Source organism: Gopherus flavomarginatus, chromosome 17 (assembly GCF_025201925.1).
Source record: "Gopherus flavomarginatus isolate rGopFla2 chromosome 17, rGopFla2.mat.asm, whole genome shotgun sequence".
Taxonomy (NCBI): domain Eukaryota; kingdom Metazoa; phylum Chordata; order Testudines; family Testudinidae; genus Gopherus; species Gopherus flavomarginatus.
The window spans coordinates 8963146-8982114 of NC_066633.1; the positions used below are offsets into that span (position 1 = coordinate 8963146).

At 46.2% G+C, this 18969-nt stretch overlaps 1 protein-coding gene across 5 annotated transcripts in view; it reads right to left on the reverse strand.

Moving 5' to 3' along the window:
- Positions 1–18969, reverse strand: part of ADAMTSL2 (ADAMTS like 2) — a 56545-nt gene that overhangs the window by 28023 nt on the left and 9553 nt on the right. For 3 of the 5 annotated variants that reach the window (XM_050926073.1, XM_050926075.1, XM_050926072.1), the window contains 10 exons: positions 18288–18402; positions 15550–15692; positions 14343–14418; positions 13503–13605; positions 10967–11112; positions 10741–10864; positions 8635–8715; positions 7048–7223; positions 4371–4713; positions 540–921 (listed from right to left, as the gene is read on the reverse strand). In XM_050926073.1, the coding sequence (XP_050782030.1) occupies positions 540–921; positions 4371–4713; positions 7048–7223; positions 8635–8715; positions 10741–10864; positions 10967–11112; positions 13503–13605; positions 14343–14418; positions 15550–15692; positions 18288–18401 (1688 nt within the window). In that variant the 5' untranslated portion in view covers position 18402. Of the gene's footprint in view, positions 1–539; positions 922–4370; positions 4714–7047; positions 7224–8634; positions 8716–10740; positions 10865–10966; positions 11113–13502; positions 13606–14342; positions 14419–15549; positions 15693–18287; positions 18403–18969 lie in introns of those variants that run through there. The other 2 variants (XM_050926074.1, XM_050926076.1) reach the window with 2 other exon arrangements.

Genomic DNA, 18969 nt, shown 5'->3' on the forward strand with positions numbered 1-18969 from the left:
TCTGGCTCTCGAGCAATCGTTAACTAACACAGGTTATTCCCCGAAGCTGCTGTATGCACATCCCTGCTGACATCAATGACAATGCTGGTGGATGACAATTGACCACAAGTACACAAAAAGGAGCCATACCAACTTCTGCTGCATTAGAAATATAAGGAAAGGGGAGAGGGGAAAATAAGTGTTGGGTCAAATAAGAGCACTCAAAATTAGTAGGAAAAGAGGTTTTATTATATTCAGTCCTCTAATGAAATGCTACAATGGACAGAGAGCAATAAGCTATAAAAATACACTGGCCAATGTCCCTTTAATGAGGATAGTGATTTTATCATCTTGTTAAGGTGTCAATTCTTTTCCCTCCCCGGACAGCAGTTTTTAATTTTCTTTGCAAACTAACCTCTAGCAGAAACCTGTTATGATGTCTTCATCCCACTTACCTTACAGATCAAAATGTGTAACTTGCACTGCCCTATGTGCAATGCATGTAAAAGAACAGCACAGAAATCAGTGGGATTGAATATTATTAAAAACGTGTCCCCTACCTTGCTTTGTGGGTTCTGTTCCCTTGGGGGCTGGTCAGAGTAATGGTAGCGTTCGAAAATGGAGTCTCCGAGGAAGTGTTGATTATTTTGTCGCTGCTCAGCTCCATGTAGGTGCCGTTGATGCTGTACGTCACAGCCCCTTCGTTGTCTTCGTAGTCGACGTAAAGGCTGTCTATGTGCGACCCCACAGAGTTGATTGGGTCCCCTTGGGCAAAGATGCTGTTTGTGGTCATGTTCCGGACTAATTCTTTCGAGTCCGAGGTTTTGTCCAGAAGCTTGTCGGTGATTGCGTTTTCTGACAGGAACTCCTTGGAGGTGAATTGTGAGTCAAAGTCTCTGTCATCTCTGTCTGTCAGGTAAGCAGACCTGGTTGCATTTGAATCTGGATTGGAGCAAAGCGGGGGACAGAACAACAACCACAAAATAAACTCAACACAGGAGATGGGAGAAGCAGAAAGTACAGGCGATGGGTCTGTGCAGCTGCATCAAGGGACCGTGGGAGTAGTTTGCAGGCAGTTAAGCCTTGTGGATCACACTTACTCACACTGGAGGACTGGGAGTTCATAGCTGCCAGGTTCTGAAGAGCTTCTTCAGTTACATGTGTCACAGGAGCAAGCTTTTGTTAAAGGAAAATCGTGCTTTTGCTCCACTCCCCACTACTGCAAACGTTCTATCCAGCACTGAGAACACAGAATAAGCCACAGCTCTCCCTGTCCTACCACAACCAGGGGCTGGGGGCTGGGTTGGGTGAGGCACTGGGGTAGTGGGAATGCCAGGAGACGGTGCTGGGTTCGGTGGGGGCAGGCTGGGAGGGTGTAGAGGGGAGCTGGGTGGAGGTGGGTTGGGTAGGGATGGGGGATGCCAGGCAGGGGTGAGTGTAGGTGCTGGATGGGGGCTGCTGGGTTGGATAGGGGATGAGGAATGCTGGGTTGGACGGTGTAGGGAGGTGCTGGGTTGAGTGGAAGAGGTTTGGGTGCTGGGTGGGAGTAGGGGGTTCTGTGTGGAGGTGAGTTGAGTGGGAGGTAAGGGGTGCTGGGTAGGATGGGTGTAGGGAGGGTCTGGGGGTAGGGGGTTCTGGGGCAGTTGAGTTGAGTGGGAGGTGAGGGGTGCTGCATTGGTTGTGTGTAGGGGGGTTCTGGTGGGTGAAGGAGGGTACTAGAGTGTAGGGGGTGCTGGGGCAGGTGAGTTGAGTGGGAAGTGAGGGGTGCTGCATTGGTTGCGTGTAGGGGGGTTCTGGGTGGGTGAAGGAGAGTACTAGAGTGTAGGGGGTGCTGGGGAGGTTGAGTGGGAGGTGACGGGAGCTGCGTTGGGTGAGTGTAGGAGGGTACTAGGGAGTGGATTTGATGGGAGAAGAGGAGTCCTGGGTTGGGTGGATGTAGGGAGGTGCTGGGTTGAATGGAAAGGAGGTTTGGGTGCTGGGTGGGGATAGGGGGTTCTGTGTGGAGGTGAGTTGGGTGGGAGGTGAGGGGTGCTGCGTTGGTTGGGTGTAGGGGGGTTCTGGGTGGGTGAAGGAGGGTACTAGAGTGTAGAGGGTACTGGGGAAGTTGGGTGGGAGGTGAGGGGTGTTGGGTTGGGTGGATGTAGGGGGGTACTAGGGAGTTGGGGGTGCTGGGGCGGGTGAGTTGGGTGGGAGGTGAGGGGTGCTAGGTTGGGTGGGTGTAGGGGGATACTAGGGAGTTGGGGTGCTGGGGCAGGTGAATTGAGTGGGAGGTGAGGGGTGCTGGGTTGGGTGGGTGTAGGAGGGTACTAGGGAGTTGGGGGTGCTGGGACGGGTGAGTTGAGTGAGAGGTGAGGGGTGCTTGGTTGGGTGGATGTAGGGAGGTGCTGGGTTGAATGGAGGAGGTTTGGGTGCTGGGTGGGGGTAGGGGGTTCTGTGTGGAGGTGAGTTTAGTGGGAGGTGAGGGGTGCTGGGTTGGGTGGGTATAGGAGGGTACTAGGGAGTAGGGGGTGCTGGGGCGGGTGAGCTGGGTGGGAGGTGAGGGGTTCTGGGTTGGGTGGGTGTAGGGGGGTTCTGAGTGGGGGTAGGGGGGTACTGGGCGGGTGCAGGAGGGTACTAGTGTGTAAGGGGTGCTGGGGCGGGTGAGTTGGGCGGGAGGTGAGGGGTGCTGGGTTGGGTGGGTGTAGGGGGTTTCTGGGTGGGGGTAGGGGGGTACTGGGTAGGTGTAGGAGGGTACTAGTGTGTAAGGGGTTCTGGGGCGGGTGAGTTGGGCGGGAGGTGAGGGGTGCTGGGTTGGGTGGGTGTAGGGGGGTTCTGGGTGGGGGTGGGGATTACTGGGTGGGTGTAGGGGGTACTGGGTGGGTGTAGGAGGGTACTAGTGTGTAAGGGGTGCTGGGGCAGGTGAGTTGGGCGGGAGGTGAGGGGTGCTGGGTTGGGTGGGTGTAGGGGGGTTCTGGGTGGGGGTAGGGGGTACTGGGTGGGTGTAGGAGGGTACTAGTGTGTAAGGGGTGCTGGGGGAGTGAGTTGGGCGGGAGGTGAGGGGTGCTGGGTTGGGTGGGTGTAGGGGGTACTGGGCGGGTGCAGGAGGGTACTAGTGTGTAAGGGGTGCTGGGGCAGGTGAGTTGGGCAGGAGGTGAGGGGTGCTGGGTTGGGTGGGTGTAGGGGGGTTCTGGGTAGGGGTAGGGGGGTACTGGGTGGGGGTAGGAGGGTACTAGTGTGTAAGGGGTGCTGGGGCGAGTGAGTTGGGCGGGAGGTGAGGGGTGCAGGGTTGGGTGGGTGTAGGGGGGGGTCTGGGGGGGTAGGGGGGTACTGGGTGGGGGTAGGAGGGTACTAGTGTGTAAGGGGTGCTGGGGCGGGTGAGTTGGGTGGGAGGTGAGGGGTGCTGGGTTGGGTGGGTGTAGGGGGGTTCTGGGTGGGGGTGGGGGGGTACTGGGTGGAGGTAGGAGGGTATTAATGTGTAAGGGGTGCTGGGGCGGGTGAGTTGGGTGGGAGGTGAGGGGTGCTGGGTTGGGTGGGTGTAGGGGGGTTCTGGGTGGGGGTGGGGGGTACTGGGTGGGTGTAGGAGGGTACTAGTGTGTAAGGGGTGCTGGGGCGGGTGAGTTGGGCGGGAGGTGAGGGGTGCTGGGTTGGGTGGGTGTAGGGGGGTTCTGGGTGGGGGTGGGGGTTACTGGGTGGGTGTAGGAGGGTACTAGTGTGTAAGGGGTGCTGGGGCGGGTGAGTTGGGCGGGAGGTGAGGGGTGCTGGGTTGGGTGGGTGTAGGGGGGTTCTGGGTGGGGGTGGGGGTTACTGGGTGGGTGTAGGGGGGTTCTGGGTGGGGGTAGGGGGGTACTGGGTGGGGGTAGGAGGGTACTAGTGTGTAAGGGGTGCTGGGGCGGGTGAGTTGGGTGGGAGGTGAGGGGTGCTGGGTTGGGTGGGTGTAGGGGGGTTCTGGGTGGGGGTAAGGGGGTACTGGGTGGGGGTAGGAGGGTACTAGTGTGTAAGGGGTGCTGGGGCGGGTGAGTTGGGTGGGAGGTGAGGGGTGCAGGGTTGGGTGGGGGTGGGGGTTACTGGGTGGGTGTAGGGGGGTTCTGGGTGGGTGTAGGGGGGTTCTGGGTGGGGGTGGGGGGGTTCTGGGGAGAGGGCTGGGGACAGAACCTAGTGCAGCTGCCTCCTGACATTGGGAAGAGGGAGATAGAAAGGCAAACACTGCCATGGCCCCCTGCGGCTGGGATGTGCAACTGCCCCCATCCCTACAGCCCAGCCAGAAACCAGACCCCTCCGGGCAAAGAGGGTGGATAACCAGAGCTATTTGTATGAGTTCTCCCAGGATTCCAAAAAAATTAACCAAGGAAGCAGAACTTGTCTCATCAAAAACTCAGAAGAGCAGCATTGCAAGGTCCAGGTCTCCTCCTTACCTTTGGGTTGTTTGCCCTTCAGTTTTGGTTCACAGTCAATTGCTTCTGATCTTTCATAAACTTCATTGGTTTCCTGACCTTTGCTCAAGTTCAGGTCTTCCTCAGTGTCCTGCCTCCCAAACACCTGGTTCGCCAGATCTATCCTTTCCCTGGAGAGTTTCCCGAAGTAGCTTGCATTGCGCTGGCTAAACCCCAAAGGCACTTCTCCATCAAACTCTCTGCTTTCCTCACTCTCGGATTCAGAAAAGGTGTAATAAATAGGCTGAATAATTTTTGAATGTGGCTTCCTTAGAAGAGTATATTCAAATGTTATAGATGGGTTCTTGCCATTTTGGTTCCATACCTAAACAACACAAATTAAATTACTGTTAACCAAGATGTAATGTATTTTTGGCATAGAATTCTACATTTTGCCTTATTGTCTCAAAATGGCTGCTGGTTAGTATCTATTTATCCGTTTTTAATGGCCCTTTTGCCATATCATTAGGGAATGAGTTAATATCATATATCTATTGTAACTGGCACCACAGAAAGTTATCATAAATTATTTGGCAGTGTTGCCCAGTGGATACAGCACTAGATTGGGAAATCTAGAGCCTAGTCCTAGCTCTTCCACCAACTGATCGTAAGGACTTGGGCAAGCCACTTATCCCCTCTGTGCCTCATTCATCCAGTCTGAGAATAATGATACTTTACAATTTTTTTCTCTCAAGTGCTTGGAGATCTTTGCATGAAAGGTGTGGGGAAAGCCTTTGGTAATAATGAATCATTCTGAAAAAATTGTCAGCTGCCCACAGACAACTGGCCCAACAGAAAACAAAGCTCAGTTTGCCCAGTGAATTAGGTGCTATGAATTAGTCATCCAGCAATTCTGATCATTGTAAAACCCACGGAGGTGGGGGGAATTCACCCCTGTGCAGAGGGCTGGTACAAAGGCAGTGCACCATTTAAGTCTCACTTAAACCCTGAGGGACTGAATAAAAAGCTGCACAGACCTTGAAATCCATCATTACTATTACCATCATCCGTTCTGGAAAAAAAGAAAAGAAAAGAAACATCTGGTAATGCGGTGCTGGAGAAAATTCTCAAGGCACCAGCAGTCCCATGGCTATTTGCTAATCATTTCCCTGAGATATAAAGGGGCTTCCAGTGTCTTCAATGCAAGCCATGTACAGGGAACCCAGGACAGAATTTGGTGCAGGGGGTGAAATTCACCCCGTAAAGAGGCCCATGCACTATTTAAGGGATGGATGGCCCGTGTGCAGGTTCTCTGCATAGGGATGAATTTCTTTCCTTTCCTTGCAGTGGAACCCATAATAGCAGTAATATTGTGTTTAAGATTTGGGCAGTTTTTTGTTTGATGGCCCAATTGTCTTCCCATTTTCAGTTGACTGAGATACTAATGCCAAGGAGAAGAATAGACAACCCCCACCCCGACCCCCAATGCCCAGGCTTGTCATCCATCCAAAATGATAATTTAATAAACCAGCATTCATTCAAGCCAGATCTGCCTTTGAAAGGCTCCCGTGCTCTCTCTGAACTGGTGATGCCAGTAAAACAATGTGTCAGTCAGCAACACGGGGCCAGGCTCACCCCAAAGATCCTCTTTCCCTGTGGGGAGTAGGTTTACTGAGTGGGGTGTTCATCCACGGGAAGGGGAAACTTTACAAATTCCTTAGGGGGCTGCCCCAGGGAGCCACCGAATCAATGCAACTTTCAGCTGTCCTGACCCCACCCCATCAAGGGCCTGCTCTGCCCACTTTGGGGGCTGCCATGTAAAGTGCAAGCTGCAGGCTGCTTGTACCTCTTCTCCCTATGGCCTTATCACAGGGCCGCCCGGGGGTAGGGGGGGAGCAAGTGGGGCAATATGCCCCAGGCCCCAGGCCCTGTAGGGGCCCCCTGAGTGTTTTTTGGGGGCCCTGGAGCGGGGTCCTTCACTCGCTCCGGGACCCCCAGAAAACTCTCACGGGGCCTTGGCCCCTGGAGCTTCTTCCGCTCCAAGTCTTCAGCAGCAATTCGGCAGCGGAGGGTCCTTCTGCTCCGGGACCCGCCACCGAAGTGCCCTGAAGACCCATGGCGGGGGGGTCCTTCCACCTCAGGACCCGCCACTGAAGTGCCAGGTCTTCGGCGGCAATTCGGAGACCCTAGGCCCCCTGAATCCTCTGGGCAGCCCTGCCTTATCAATCCAATACTGGGGGAGAATCTGGTTCTGACCTGCCTTACCTCTCCTTGCTTGTCATGTTCAAACAGTCTTCTCCCTGAATTGCGTGTTTTGCCACAGCTAGAAAACTCAGTGGGGAAATATCTGCATTAGCAGCGAAGCAGCCTCTCTGTAGTCATGGAATAGCTGCTGTTTTATGGCCTGGGGAGACGTAAACTTCCTCCCAAGCCCAGTGTTCAAATTACAGGGGGGAAATAGGAGGGCCTTGACTGTCAAGTGGCTTGCTTTAATTTCAACATTTGTGAGAAGTAGGGGTGCTTCCCACTCCCACCTGTAATTCAAGCACCACGTGTAAAGATCCCCAGCATGTAGTTCAGCTACTGGGGCTGCATCCAGAGGATTTGACCACCGGTACGAATGTGGTTAAGAAACACACAAGAGGAAAGAAATCAGTAGGATTCAACTTTTCTCTTCCTGTAATTCCTATCCCTGCAAATATAAAAAGCCAGAGCACACCATTATATTCAAGCCTTGATTAGTCGGCCCCTGAGCGACGATATATTCTATGCCAGTTTCGTAAACATCCATAGGTCTCCTGTACTTGAACACCGTGCCTGCAATGTTGAAGTTCTTTGGGCTGTCGACTTTGTAATTCCCATTGAAAAAATAGTATCCAGCTTCATCTGCAACAGCTTAAAAAGACAGAGAGAGCAGGTAATCAGCTTCATCTAATGAAAAAGAACTACGCAATCACAGAAATGTTGGGTTGGAAAGGACCTCAAGAGGTCATCTAGTCCAGTCCCCTGTGCTGAGGCAGGACCAAGTGTACCGAGATAATCCCTGATGGGTGTTTGTCTAACCTGTTCTTAAAAACTTCCCAAGGACAGGGATTCTACAACCTGTGTTGTAACCTATTTCCAGTACTTAACTATCTTTATAGTTAGAAAGTTTTTCCTACTATCTAACCTAAATCTCGCTTGCTTCAGATTAAACTGATTATGTCTTAATCATTGCTATTTGCTTCGTATACAAAGTTCAAGTATCTTTATTTCCTGGATGATTATAATATCTGACATTTACTTAGGTTATTATATTTGTTTTATAATAATATCCTAAAACATCATTAATATCATAATGAACATTTATAATAATAAGTAATAATAATACCTATCTCATATAAAGTACTTTTCATCCATAGACCTCAAAGTGTTTTACAAAGGTCAGTATCATTAATATCATAATACATTTATTGCCATTGTTACTTTATTTCCACATCAGTATTTTGTGCACATGTGTGCAAGACCGTAAAAAGCAGGGACAGTAATTTATTGTATGTTTGTACAGGGCCTCGCACAATGGGGCCCAACCTGAATGTAGCCCTTTGGCCCCAACATACATGTTAAAATAATAAAGGTTTCACATGCTGTAGACAAACTGGTTGTGTTTCGTGATTCTGTGCACCAGGAGTTCCATTTTTCAGAAAATAAAACAGATTATCCTTCTCTTGGCACATGGAAATCTTGCCACCTAAGCCATGGTTCTAATAACCACGGAGCTTGAAGGCAGCATCAGACCTTGACGCTAGCTGAAGCATATGTGTGAGTCACTTGAGCAGAGTCAATTTGCCCACACCATTCAATTCCTGTACCTATCTGAAACCCGCATTCAGTCATGGGCATTAGCCACCTTCCACCACAATATCAACGAGGCAAACATCTAAGTCATAGTTGCTTTTTACTGAGTGCATGTTGTAGCCAATGTACTTTCACTGAAATGCAGAAGTTCCCTGGGATCAAGAAAGAAATGAAGGTGCACGGCAATTATTTGAGATCAAGAAAGTGCATCTGTTACAATTCTCTGCAACAATAGTAATATAATTTGTTCAACGGTTCAGAGTTAAAGCAACTGCCTGGGTCAGATTCTCAGCAGGTGTAAATCAGTGAAGCTCTATTAACTTCAGCAGAGCTATGACGAGTTACACCTGTTGAGGATTTGGTCCATGTCTACAAATGTATTCTCAACAAATGCATTTACTTGCAAAGAAAAAATGAACACAAACACATACACACAATTTTTAGCTAAGTACTAAGAGGTTATACACACCCAAAACATCTGCCGATTTTTTCCGTTCTACTATCTGGATATCTCTGGCTCCAGCAGGAATGTGCGTTACCAGAGAATAGCCTATGGAAAACTATACATTAATGAAAGGAAAACCTTGTAACCGATAATATGAACAAAGATAATGAGTTCAACAATCAAGATTGGGCACTTTTCAGGAACGATGTCTTTCTGAACATTTCATCTTTCCAATTACATTTTTTTAAATGATAGATGTTAATAACCATCATATTACTCATAACATCCATCCATATAAGGTAGCTTTACTGCTTCTTTTTCCAGGGGTGAAAACTTCCGTAGCAGTAAGCTGAAGTTACTTCATCAACGTCAACAGAGCGACATCAGTTTGCACCAGTTGAGGATCTCACCCATAATCTCTGATTAAGAGTCTGTCTCCGCTGCAATCAGAGATGCGACTGCAGCACATGTACACACATGCAAGCTATCTTTGGTCTAGTTGGCTTTAATAACAATAGCAATGAAGACAAGGCTGCAGTGGAGACAGACCCAAAGGCACATTTTACTGGACATTTGCACACTGAGACTGATCTTGAAAACTATTTGTAAACCAGCATCCGTTTGCCTTATAATGTAGCTTCAGTTGTGTTGATTGCACTAAGAAAAATACTAACAGTATTTCTGAACCCATAGTTTGTGTCCTACTGTTCACCTCATTTATATTTCTCATGCAATTAAATCAGAATAATGTTATGACCATTAATAAGATTTACAGTTATACACACTAAGAAAAGGAAAATCAAATCACATTCATCAATATGTAAAATGATCCTCATATTGGGCAGGAAGAAATTATTTTTCCATATAGATCCAGGCACACTTGTCTATGAATATTATGGGGGTGGGGGCTTATACCTTATTTAAAAGCATCAAGTACTGATCATTAGGGCTGCCATTTGCTGTGGGGTTAGGGCAGCAGTTGCCCCCCACAGCCCTTGGTTTTTACCACCCCAGACTTTTCATAAATCTGTATGTTCCACCCTCCCGCACTCACTTTCCAGGCTAGAATACAACCCCATGCAAAGTTCTCCACGCTAACACAACTTTGCGACCCTCCAGAATTCTTCTGAAAAGACACCCCTGCTGACCACTACTGGAATCAGGATATTGGGCTAAATGAACTAGTTATCAGATCCAGTATGGAAAAAATCCTAGGTTCCTAGAATTATTTTCTTGAAATAGTCTGAAATATGATCTTGGAAACGGCCTCAGAAGTACAGAACTGCTACCCTGAGATGTGGAGAAGGACAAGGAAAAGGTAGATTCAAAGGCGGAAAGCCTTAAAAGTATTAAGGGTAATATATGAGGGTTTGAGATCTTCATAACTGCATCTAAAGTCTGTAAGTTGCAGATCAAATACAAGGAACTGTTGTAAGAAGGGCTATTTGAAAGCTAGCCTGGTAGTTGGACATCGGTGCATTTCTTGGCTGGTCACTCAGGAGCCACCATTGTTTGGGATGACAAGCCTGATTCTCCTCTCTCTTACATTGATTTGATACCAGTGTAACTACCGGACTACATCCTCAGCAGGTGTAAATTGGTGTAGCTCCACTGAAGGCAATAGAGCTGTGCTGAGGATGTCAACCATTGATTTGAATGGAGTTATTCCTAATTTGCACCAGCGTAAGTGAAAGAAGAATTAGGCTCTAATGCTTTATGCTGTGCTAATTCTGGGAATCCTCATTTTTCAAAGATATCCTAGCTTCCCATTGCTGTAAATCATGTATTCCTAGCTTTAGTGGTAGCTAGAAATAAAACTTTAAAACTGAGATTGGTCCATTATATAACTCTGCTGTATAATTCCAAGATTCAGTGTAATGAGGCTCAGATTTTGGATCAGCGTAATTCTCAATCCTTGCTAGGTTACCTGTATCCTTTAAAAGAAGGGTTTCCCCTGTCCTAAAACATAAGAGTGACAGTCTTAAAAAAAGACAGAACATGAAAAAGGGAAAGAAACCCAGAAAACAACAGGGCATTTGGTAGTATTTTGAAACTGAAACTAATGTACCAAAAAAGCTATGTTAAAAGGCATACGCTATAAATATGGGAAAGGGTAATGTAAAGTCTTACCGAGATGAGAATTTCCTTTTCTGTAACTCCCAGTTACATGAGTGCAGCTACTCCCATCCCCTTGGCAAACTCCACATTTATCCAACATGTGGGTGGAAAATAGAATCCCATCACATCCAATTGGCTAGAAAAATGGTAAATAGAGTATTGAGGGCCAGGCAAATATTGCACCCATTGTAATTTTCTGAATGCTACTGACAATATTTTTGCTATAATGTTTAACAACCTCACATTTTCCAGACACGCAAACCCCTCGGAAATCAGTGTATTTGCAGGATGTTCCATCCCGAGCCTGAACCATTAACTGTCTCTGACCATCCACAGTGGTGCAATGGAGGTCACAGGGCTTGCTAGAAATGTGAACATAGTCATCTAAGGGGAAAGGATATAAACATAGATTCAAAACAGGAGAAACACAATCATTCATCCTACCAATGTCAACTAATGTCTGCTAAGCGAGATAACAACATCAATGGTACGATGAACTGCATGGTTAGCCACATTTCAGGAGCTCCCATCGACAGGGTTTGGAAGCCAGATTAGGAATTGCAGTTCTGATAGCATGACAGGCCCAGCATTGCAAATCCTTGCACTGGAAAGTGGTCCTTACCTCCTGCAAATCATACCATGCACAAACATCAACAATTATATATACATTATGTCTGAGAATTTTCAAACCTGCTTAGCGGATAGGCATCTCCAAGGCAGCTTTGAAAAATCTGTGTATTTATAAACTATAGTGATAACATCAATCCATGGGATTACTTGCAGGAGTAAAGACTACTCACCTGTGTAAGGTGTTGCAGTATAATACAAATGTGTGCTTAAATATACATGATATATAGCTACATCATATGTACACACAATGTTATATATCTAATAACTATATATATTAATATATACTTTAATATCTATGGAGATTAAATAGGTAGACTAACACAGAGATAAAATAAGATTTACAGCTGTATATGGACAAGCACTGCAAACTCCTCGACATGTTTTAATTTGAATTTGTTAATGAACTCATTTGGGCTGTGTGCACCTCCACTCCCTCCCCCAACTGCATTTGCTTTCCACAGATATTCAGGTGGCTAAATCCACTGGCAGGAACATTCTCTGAAACAGTGAATTTTAAGTGACTATTGAAGAATATTCACAGAAAGCAAAATGCAAATTCAAGTTTGTTCCAGAAACCTGATTCTAAGAGTTACTCTCAACTAGTCAGGGAACAGAAATATACCAGCTGACCTATACGTCCCATTAAAACAGCATGAATTTCAAAATAGCCTTTTTCAGAATCTCACATACCAGCTACAGATCAAGAATTATTCACTGAAACTCTCCAGTGAATAATTTCCAATAGTGAATATATTTGTGGAAATTTCTACCTGGCCACAGAAAAGAGGCAAAATTGGCCAAAGAAATTATTGATTATAAATCATTTATCCACCCATTATGGGCCACATTCTACCAGACAGGCCTAACCTGGACAGGGGTTGGGGTGCTCCATGGACTTGTATCACTGCAGGAGGGACAAAGAGAAGGCATGAGGCACAAGTGCTCCCTGATATATACAGGTCTGCAGGCAGCACCTTCTTTTTGGATGGTGCATCTTGCTCCACTCTTAATGTAAAAGGAATGGCAGGTTCCTGGCTTCACCTCCTCCCTGCCCCCGTTAGGGTGATGCAAGCGCTCCCCATGCTCCCCTGAATGTCCCTGGCTCTTGCACAGTGACATAAGGGTTCTCCTGTCACCCCCAGACAAGGCCCAGTCATGATGGGTAAAATTTTCAAAAGCACCTTCGGACATAAACTCCCATTTTCAAGAGACTTAGACCCAGATTGTTAAAGGTATTTAGGTTTTGCCGTGTTCAGTGTTGCAATGCCTCACTGATTTAGGAGCCTAACTCTTATTTTGAAAATAAGATTTAGACTCCTAAATCAGTTGGGCATTGCAATGCTGAGCGCGACAACAACTAAATACCTTTAAAAATCTGAGCCTTACGCACTCAGGGCCAGATGGTCAAAGATCATTTTCAAAGCTATCCAGGCAACTAAAGCTGCAGATAGGGACTTGATGGAATTTTCAGAAGTGCCTAACTCTCACTGAAGTTAATGGGAGTTAATGCCTAGATGCTTCTGAAAATCCCACTTAGTCCTATCTGCATCTCTAGGTGCCTAAATACCTTTAAAAATCTGGTCCTTAGGAGCCAAAGTCTGATGGAAAAATCTATAGCTCAGTGCCTGAGTCATTTCTGAATATGGGATGTAGGCTCCAAGGTCACATAGGCAATTTAAAAAGTTTTATCCTATGTAACCATTGAATTGACTCATTTCACTCCAGTGACACTGGATAAAACAGAGAGCTATTTACAGCGGTGATGTGTGTCTATGTGATCAAAGGTCACTGAAATGAAATGAGTCAGTTCCGTGACCACACTGAACTCTTCATTGGACATTTTGCTTGGGCAAACCAGCTTCTAATTGCTGAAACAGTCAATCTCTCCATGTTCTCTCATCTATTAGCTCTTTAACTTTCAAGCTGCAAGTCCAGAGTCACCGAAGTCAATGCCCGAGAAAGGACTGCAGGGTCCAGCCTTTGAGCTAATTTGTAATTTTTTTTTAAAAAGTGCTTTGTGGCTGCAGAATGCTCCTTTGAGCCTGGGCAGGTGGTGTCCCTGAGTCTTCCTGAAGGATATAGCATTGTAACTATCAAAATATTTTGGCTAAGCGTTATAGAACACACAAAGAATGTCTTGTTACCAGGATATAAAGGTTTCCATTGATACGTTCTTCCGTTATACACATGGGAGTTAAATGATGAACACTGTTCCTCTCGAAAGCTCCTTCCGGTAGGAGGGCACTCCTAGAATGGGATACATTAATATCCTGATGAAAACAAGATGCAGGAAAGGTTTCTGGCATACCTCAACTGGTCGCTTCCACAATTAGCATTTCATGGCTTGCTCCAGTCCATGGAGCCTGGCTGTTACCTATGTCTTAAAGGGCCTAGTTCTGCAAAGTGCTGAGTGCCTTCTGCAAGGTAGCTCCACTCCTCCTGCTCCCACCGGAGTCGTCATCAGAGCACCTGACACATGGCGGTGCTGGGGCAGTTCTGCTGCGGGGGAGTTGTGAGGCTGTGCAGGCACTGCTTGAAACTTTCTCTGTGGTCCCACAACCCGGGGACAAGGAAAGAGGCCGTTCTGCCAACCAAAATCCTCACTTATGGGGTGCAGCTGCTACCACCAACCACGAGCTACAACTGGCTAAGATGCTGAGCTGGGTTCTATTTCCAGCTCTTCTACAGGATTACTCTGAAAATGAGGCCTAGTCACTTCATCTTTCTGTGCCTCAATCCCTTATCTGTCAACTGGGGGACAATGCCACTTCCTTACCACAAAGTAGTCCTGTGAGGTGTTCAAATAATGCAGTGATGGGAGCCATCGAAAAGCCAAGAATCAAAATACAGTCACTTGGTTTTGGACATGTGACAAGATAAATGCCTGTCAGTTTCCCAGCTACCCAGAAATACTGTTGTATTAAGGGATCCGGATTAAAAATATATTATTTGGAACATTTCCCATGAGAAAAGAATATTCTTACTTGTACTTTGCAGAGCTGGTATCTTTTGGATGTCCCAGTGCAAGTTTTGTTAGCAAGCCCACTCACTGACTTTCTTCTGAATAAAGAAATGATGGTTAGAATCTTTGACAAATAAAATCTACATTCCCTGTCTTTTGTAGGGGTTCCCGTAAATAGTGGCAATGCCTTAAACTGGATGCCATTTACTTCAATTACTATCATTGCTTATTAAGTTTACTATGGTAGCACCCAGAGGCTTCAGTCTGCTAGGGCCCCACTGTGCTAGGTGCTATGAACATACGACAGCCAGTCCTTGCCCCAAAGGCAATCTAGTTCAGTGGGTGCAGGAGCAGGCTTCTATTTAACTGCTAAGTTACAGTTCAAGCCACCACAGAATTTTTGACAGGTTTCAGAGTAGCAGCCGTGTTAGTCTATATCTGCAAAAAGAACAGGAGTACTTGTTAGTCTCCAAGGTGCCACAAGTACTCCTGTTCTTTTCACAGAATTTTTGTTAATTACTCTATTTAGACAGGAAATGTGATAGATAGATAGATAGATAGATAGATAGATAGATAGATAGATAGATCTTTTTCAGGATTATATGCTTTAGTCAATCACAAGTTATCGGGCAAATACAGGAATAACTTCATGAACTTCCATGACTTATGTTATACAGGGGGTGAGATTAGATGATCTAATGGTCACTTATGGCTCTAAAATTTATGGCTCTATTAATTTAGTGGCTTGAGAGGAATGAGATGGTGGTTTTAGCCCAGCTCCTAGAAGACAAACATCCACATCATAAAAACACCCAGTCTCACTGGCCCTGACAGACACTCTATTTGGTTGCATGAGCAGAAAGGCCGCATGTTCATTGAATGGAAAGAGCAAGGTGACAGCCTTCTCACCCTCAGAGGGGGCCCTTCCTGCTCAGGACTGGAGCATGACAGCAAGCTTGTGCGTCCCTGTCCTATGGACAGACATAGATGTTCATTATCCAGGGCTTTCAATCCAGCACATTTCACCAATGACATATTTACTATGGTGTAATTTACTGGACCAAATTCACCTCTGGGATACGAAGGCTAATGACCATAGATTTCAGTGGGGTTGCCAGAATGTGACCGAGAGCAGAATTTTGTGCAGTTTGCCTAACAGGTCAGGTAGCTAGTGTTACAATTTTCTGCGCATGGAGTACACGTGTGTCACTTAATTATTCTGACAGTACCTCTGCCGGAGGCAATGCCTCTCCTGGGATTTGACACCTCCCCCACAGGTTCTTGTGCATGCTGTCCATTTGGTCCACTCCCCCCACCAGTATGCCGTGACATCTGCTCCTTCTTCGAGGCTGTTTGACGTCTGCGCATTATCCTATTCACAATGTCGGGCATTCATGTTCAGAAGAGAAGAGGCGTTAAACATTTACACTGCCAAGCTAGCATGACTAGGAGTTCTGCACTCAGAGATACCAGGCTGCAAGACAGCAGACCCTACTCAGGGCCAAAACTGGATCCTCTGGGGCAAAGCCCAAGTGAGAGGGCTTTGAGTGTGGGAAAGGTGAGCATATTAGGGGAACGGGATCATCCTTGGACTGCGGAACAGGGCATGGAGACCCTGAACAGTCTGCCTGTAGAACTTCTCTCTCTTGGGGTTTTCTATAGCACCCATCACCATAGTATCCAAGCATAATGGTAGCCGTAACTGCAGCCTGCCATGCTGCTCCGCCATGTGGTGGATCCATGCAGCTCACAGGCCATGTTCTCCACAACACGCCCCATGCTGCACACTCGTGCACAGAATCACAGCATAGAGGGGATGAGGAGTCTATCTGAGTGGCTTCTCCATGGCATGGATCCCTATACACAGAAGAGACACAGCATTTCCCACTACACTTGGGATAGATCTGTGCAGGAACTAGAAGTGCCGTCTCATGGGAAATTCCACAATTTCAAAATGTGTTTTTGTTCCAAATTGGAACAAAATGTCAACATTCAGAAACTCCCGTGACATACTATTTTCTGAAAAAATATGTTTCAGGTCAGTCTAACCATTTCATTTTGATTTTTACTTTATAATATAATATAATATAATATAATATAAAATATAATATAATATAATGCAAAAGTAATTTTGAAACAAAAAATCAAAATGAAACATTTCAGTAAGATTGAAATTCAATGTTTTGACCCCATTAACATGAATGATTTTTTTTAATGAAATTTCATTGAAATCGACGCATTTCTGCAAAACATTTTTGTTGAATCAGCATTTTCCAATGGAAAACTATTCTGTCAGAAAATTTTCAATGAGCTCTAATCCAGGGCCTTATGCAACTTCTACACCTCCCCCACTCATTTCCCAGAGGCATAGGTTTTCCCCTTCAGTCCTCACTCAGTCAGAATTCCCATTAACTTAAAATGGGAGGTCTGATGGAGTCAGGAGGGCCCCAAAACCTCCCAGATGAAGACACTACCCTTAACTCTTCAGTATATTCTGATCCTTGGGCCATACTGAATTCAAACGCAGGATGTTGAGGAGAGACTAAAAGGATTAGGGTTGTTCATCTTTGAAAAGAGACCAGTAAAGGGGGATACGCCAGAGATCTACAAAATCATGAATGATGTGAGGAAGAAGTGTTATTTACTCTTTATTTACTCTTTCCCACAATACAAAAACCAGGGGTCACCCACTGACATGAATAGGCAGCAGGTACAAAATAAACAAGAGGAAGTATTTTTACACACAACGCACAACTAACCTGTGGAACTCATTGCCATGGGATGTGGTGAAGGTCAAAAGCATAACTGGGTTCAAAAAAGAATAGGTAAGTTCATGGAGGATAGGTCCACCAATGGCTATTAGCTAAGATGATAAGAATGGGACCCTATGCTCCAGGACAACCCTAAACCTCTGATTACCAGAAGCTGTGAGTGGAAGACAGGGGTGGATCACTCCAACTGGCCTGTTGTGTACACTTCCCGTGAAGTTCCAGTACTGGCCCCTGTTGGGAACCGGGTACTGAGCTAGCTGGACCATTGGTCTGACCCAATATAGCAATTCTTCAGTTTAATTACAAAAGCAATGGAAACAGCACCTCTCAAACCCAAAGCAAAACCCTCGCCTGCATTGCGTGGACACATGGGTGGTGAAGTGGAAGAGAGAACAGAAAATCTCTTCCCAACCATCTCCCTGGATGCTCCAAAGGCTGTGGGTGCACTTAATGCATCCTGTTTAGGTGCATGGCCTGACACTCTGGGAGATGTTCCCAGGCCCCAGCTTTCCTTTGATGACACTGCTGCTAACAGGTGCAGGGATGATGCACACTGCTTCCATCGGGGAGCAGCAGTAGGGAATGCTATCTATGGCTCTGCCACTATTCCCGCTCATCCACACTCATCCCTATGCTGGCTCTGGGATCTGAATGGATTGCCACTCTACACCCACACATGCATAGCAAGTGTCTCTCTCAATAAACATAGGATTTATCATCTCCGTGGGGCTAGAAGATTAATTTTTCATTGGGGGGTTTAGGTTTCTATCCACTCTCCTGGCTATGGAGCTCGATAAATTCTGTGTTTCTTGAGAAAGGAAAAGGATGTTCTATGAAAAGGAATCCAAAAATCTGGCAACTGACCAAGAACCGGGGAGAATGAACTGTTGCACCTAACGAACATGCAAAATTATGTATCATTTTATGTAAATGCTGTGGATAAGGTGAGATTCCCTCTTAATGAGAGCCAAGTTGCAGAAGGAAAACCTACCAATGGAATAACTAACGCATACATTCAAAAGTCTTTGCTTGCAGGTTCTAAATCACAGCGTCAAAATAAGATGTGTGTGCTGGAGAATACCTTGGCTCATGGGACATACCTATTTCCCTTTGAGAGCTCAGAAACCAGCCTGCCAGGTAAACACGGAGCTATCCTTTCAGCACCAGCATTTTACCTGCCAAGTTGGTACACTTACCTGAGATATCACAAAGGCAATGTTTCCCACAAAGAGGACAATGGCCAGAGTCCCCTTCAGGTGAGAACTTTCACAGATGAAGATGCTGCTCCAAAGCCATTTGATTATTTTCATTCTGTAAAGCAACAGGCCCAAATGTATGCCACTCAAAATGCTGGTGTAATTTCATTAGCAGCAGAGTTTTAGAGATGAGATCCATACTACAGTGTCAGAGCCACTGCCCTTTGGGACAGATAGAAGGCACAGCATCAGCTGTCCTGTTTTATTGCGTCATCACCAAAAGGCAAAATAACCATGATCATAAACAAGAATAAGGATTTTGTTTACTAGCAAGAACCACTACCTTGTAAAAAGGACTGATGGACTTTTACAATGGCCACAATTGCTATACAGTTAATTAATTAAAAGAAAATATAGGGGCAGATGTTGAATGGGCGTAAATCGACGTAGCTCCATTTGAGATCAATGTCTCCTCTCAATGTGGCAGTCAGTCTAATTGATTTTCACTTCTTGGTCCCTCCATCACCAGCTTGTGTCCACTGAAGACAATGGAGTCACATCGATTTACACCAGCTGAGGATCTGGCTCTGAAAAAATTGCATGAAAGCACTTGACAGCAAGAGAATTAGTGAAAATGTAGAGCATGTTGGTGCTTTTAAAAGTTGAGTGAAGAGTTGCAAAC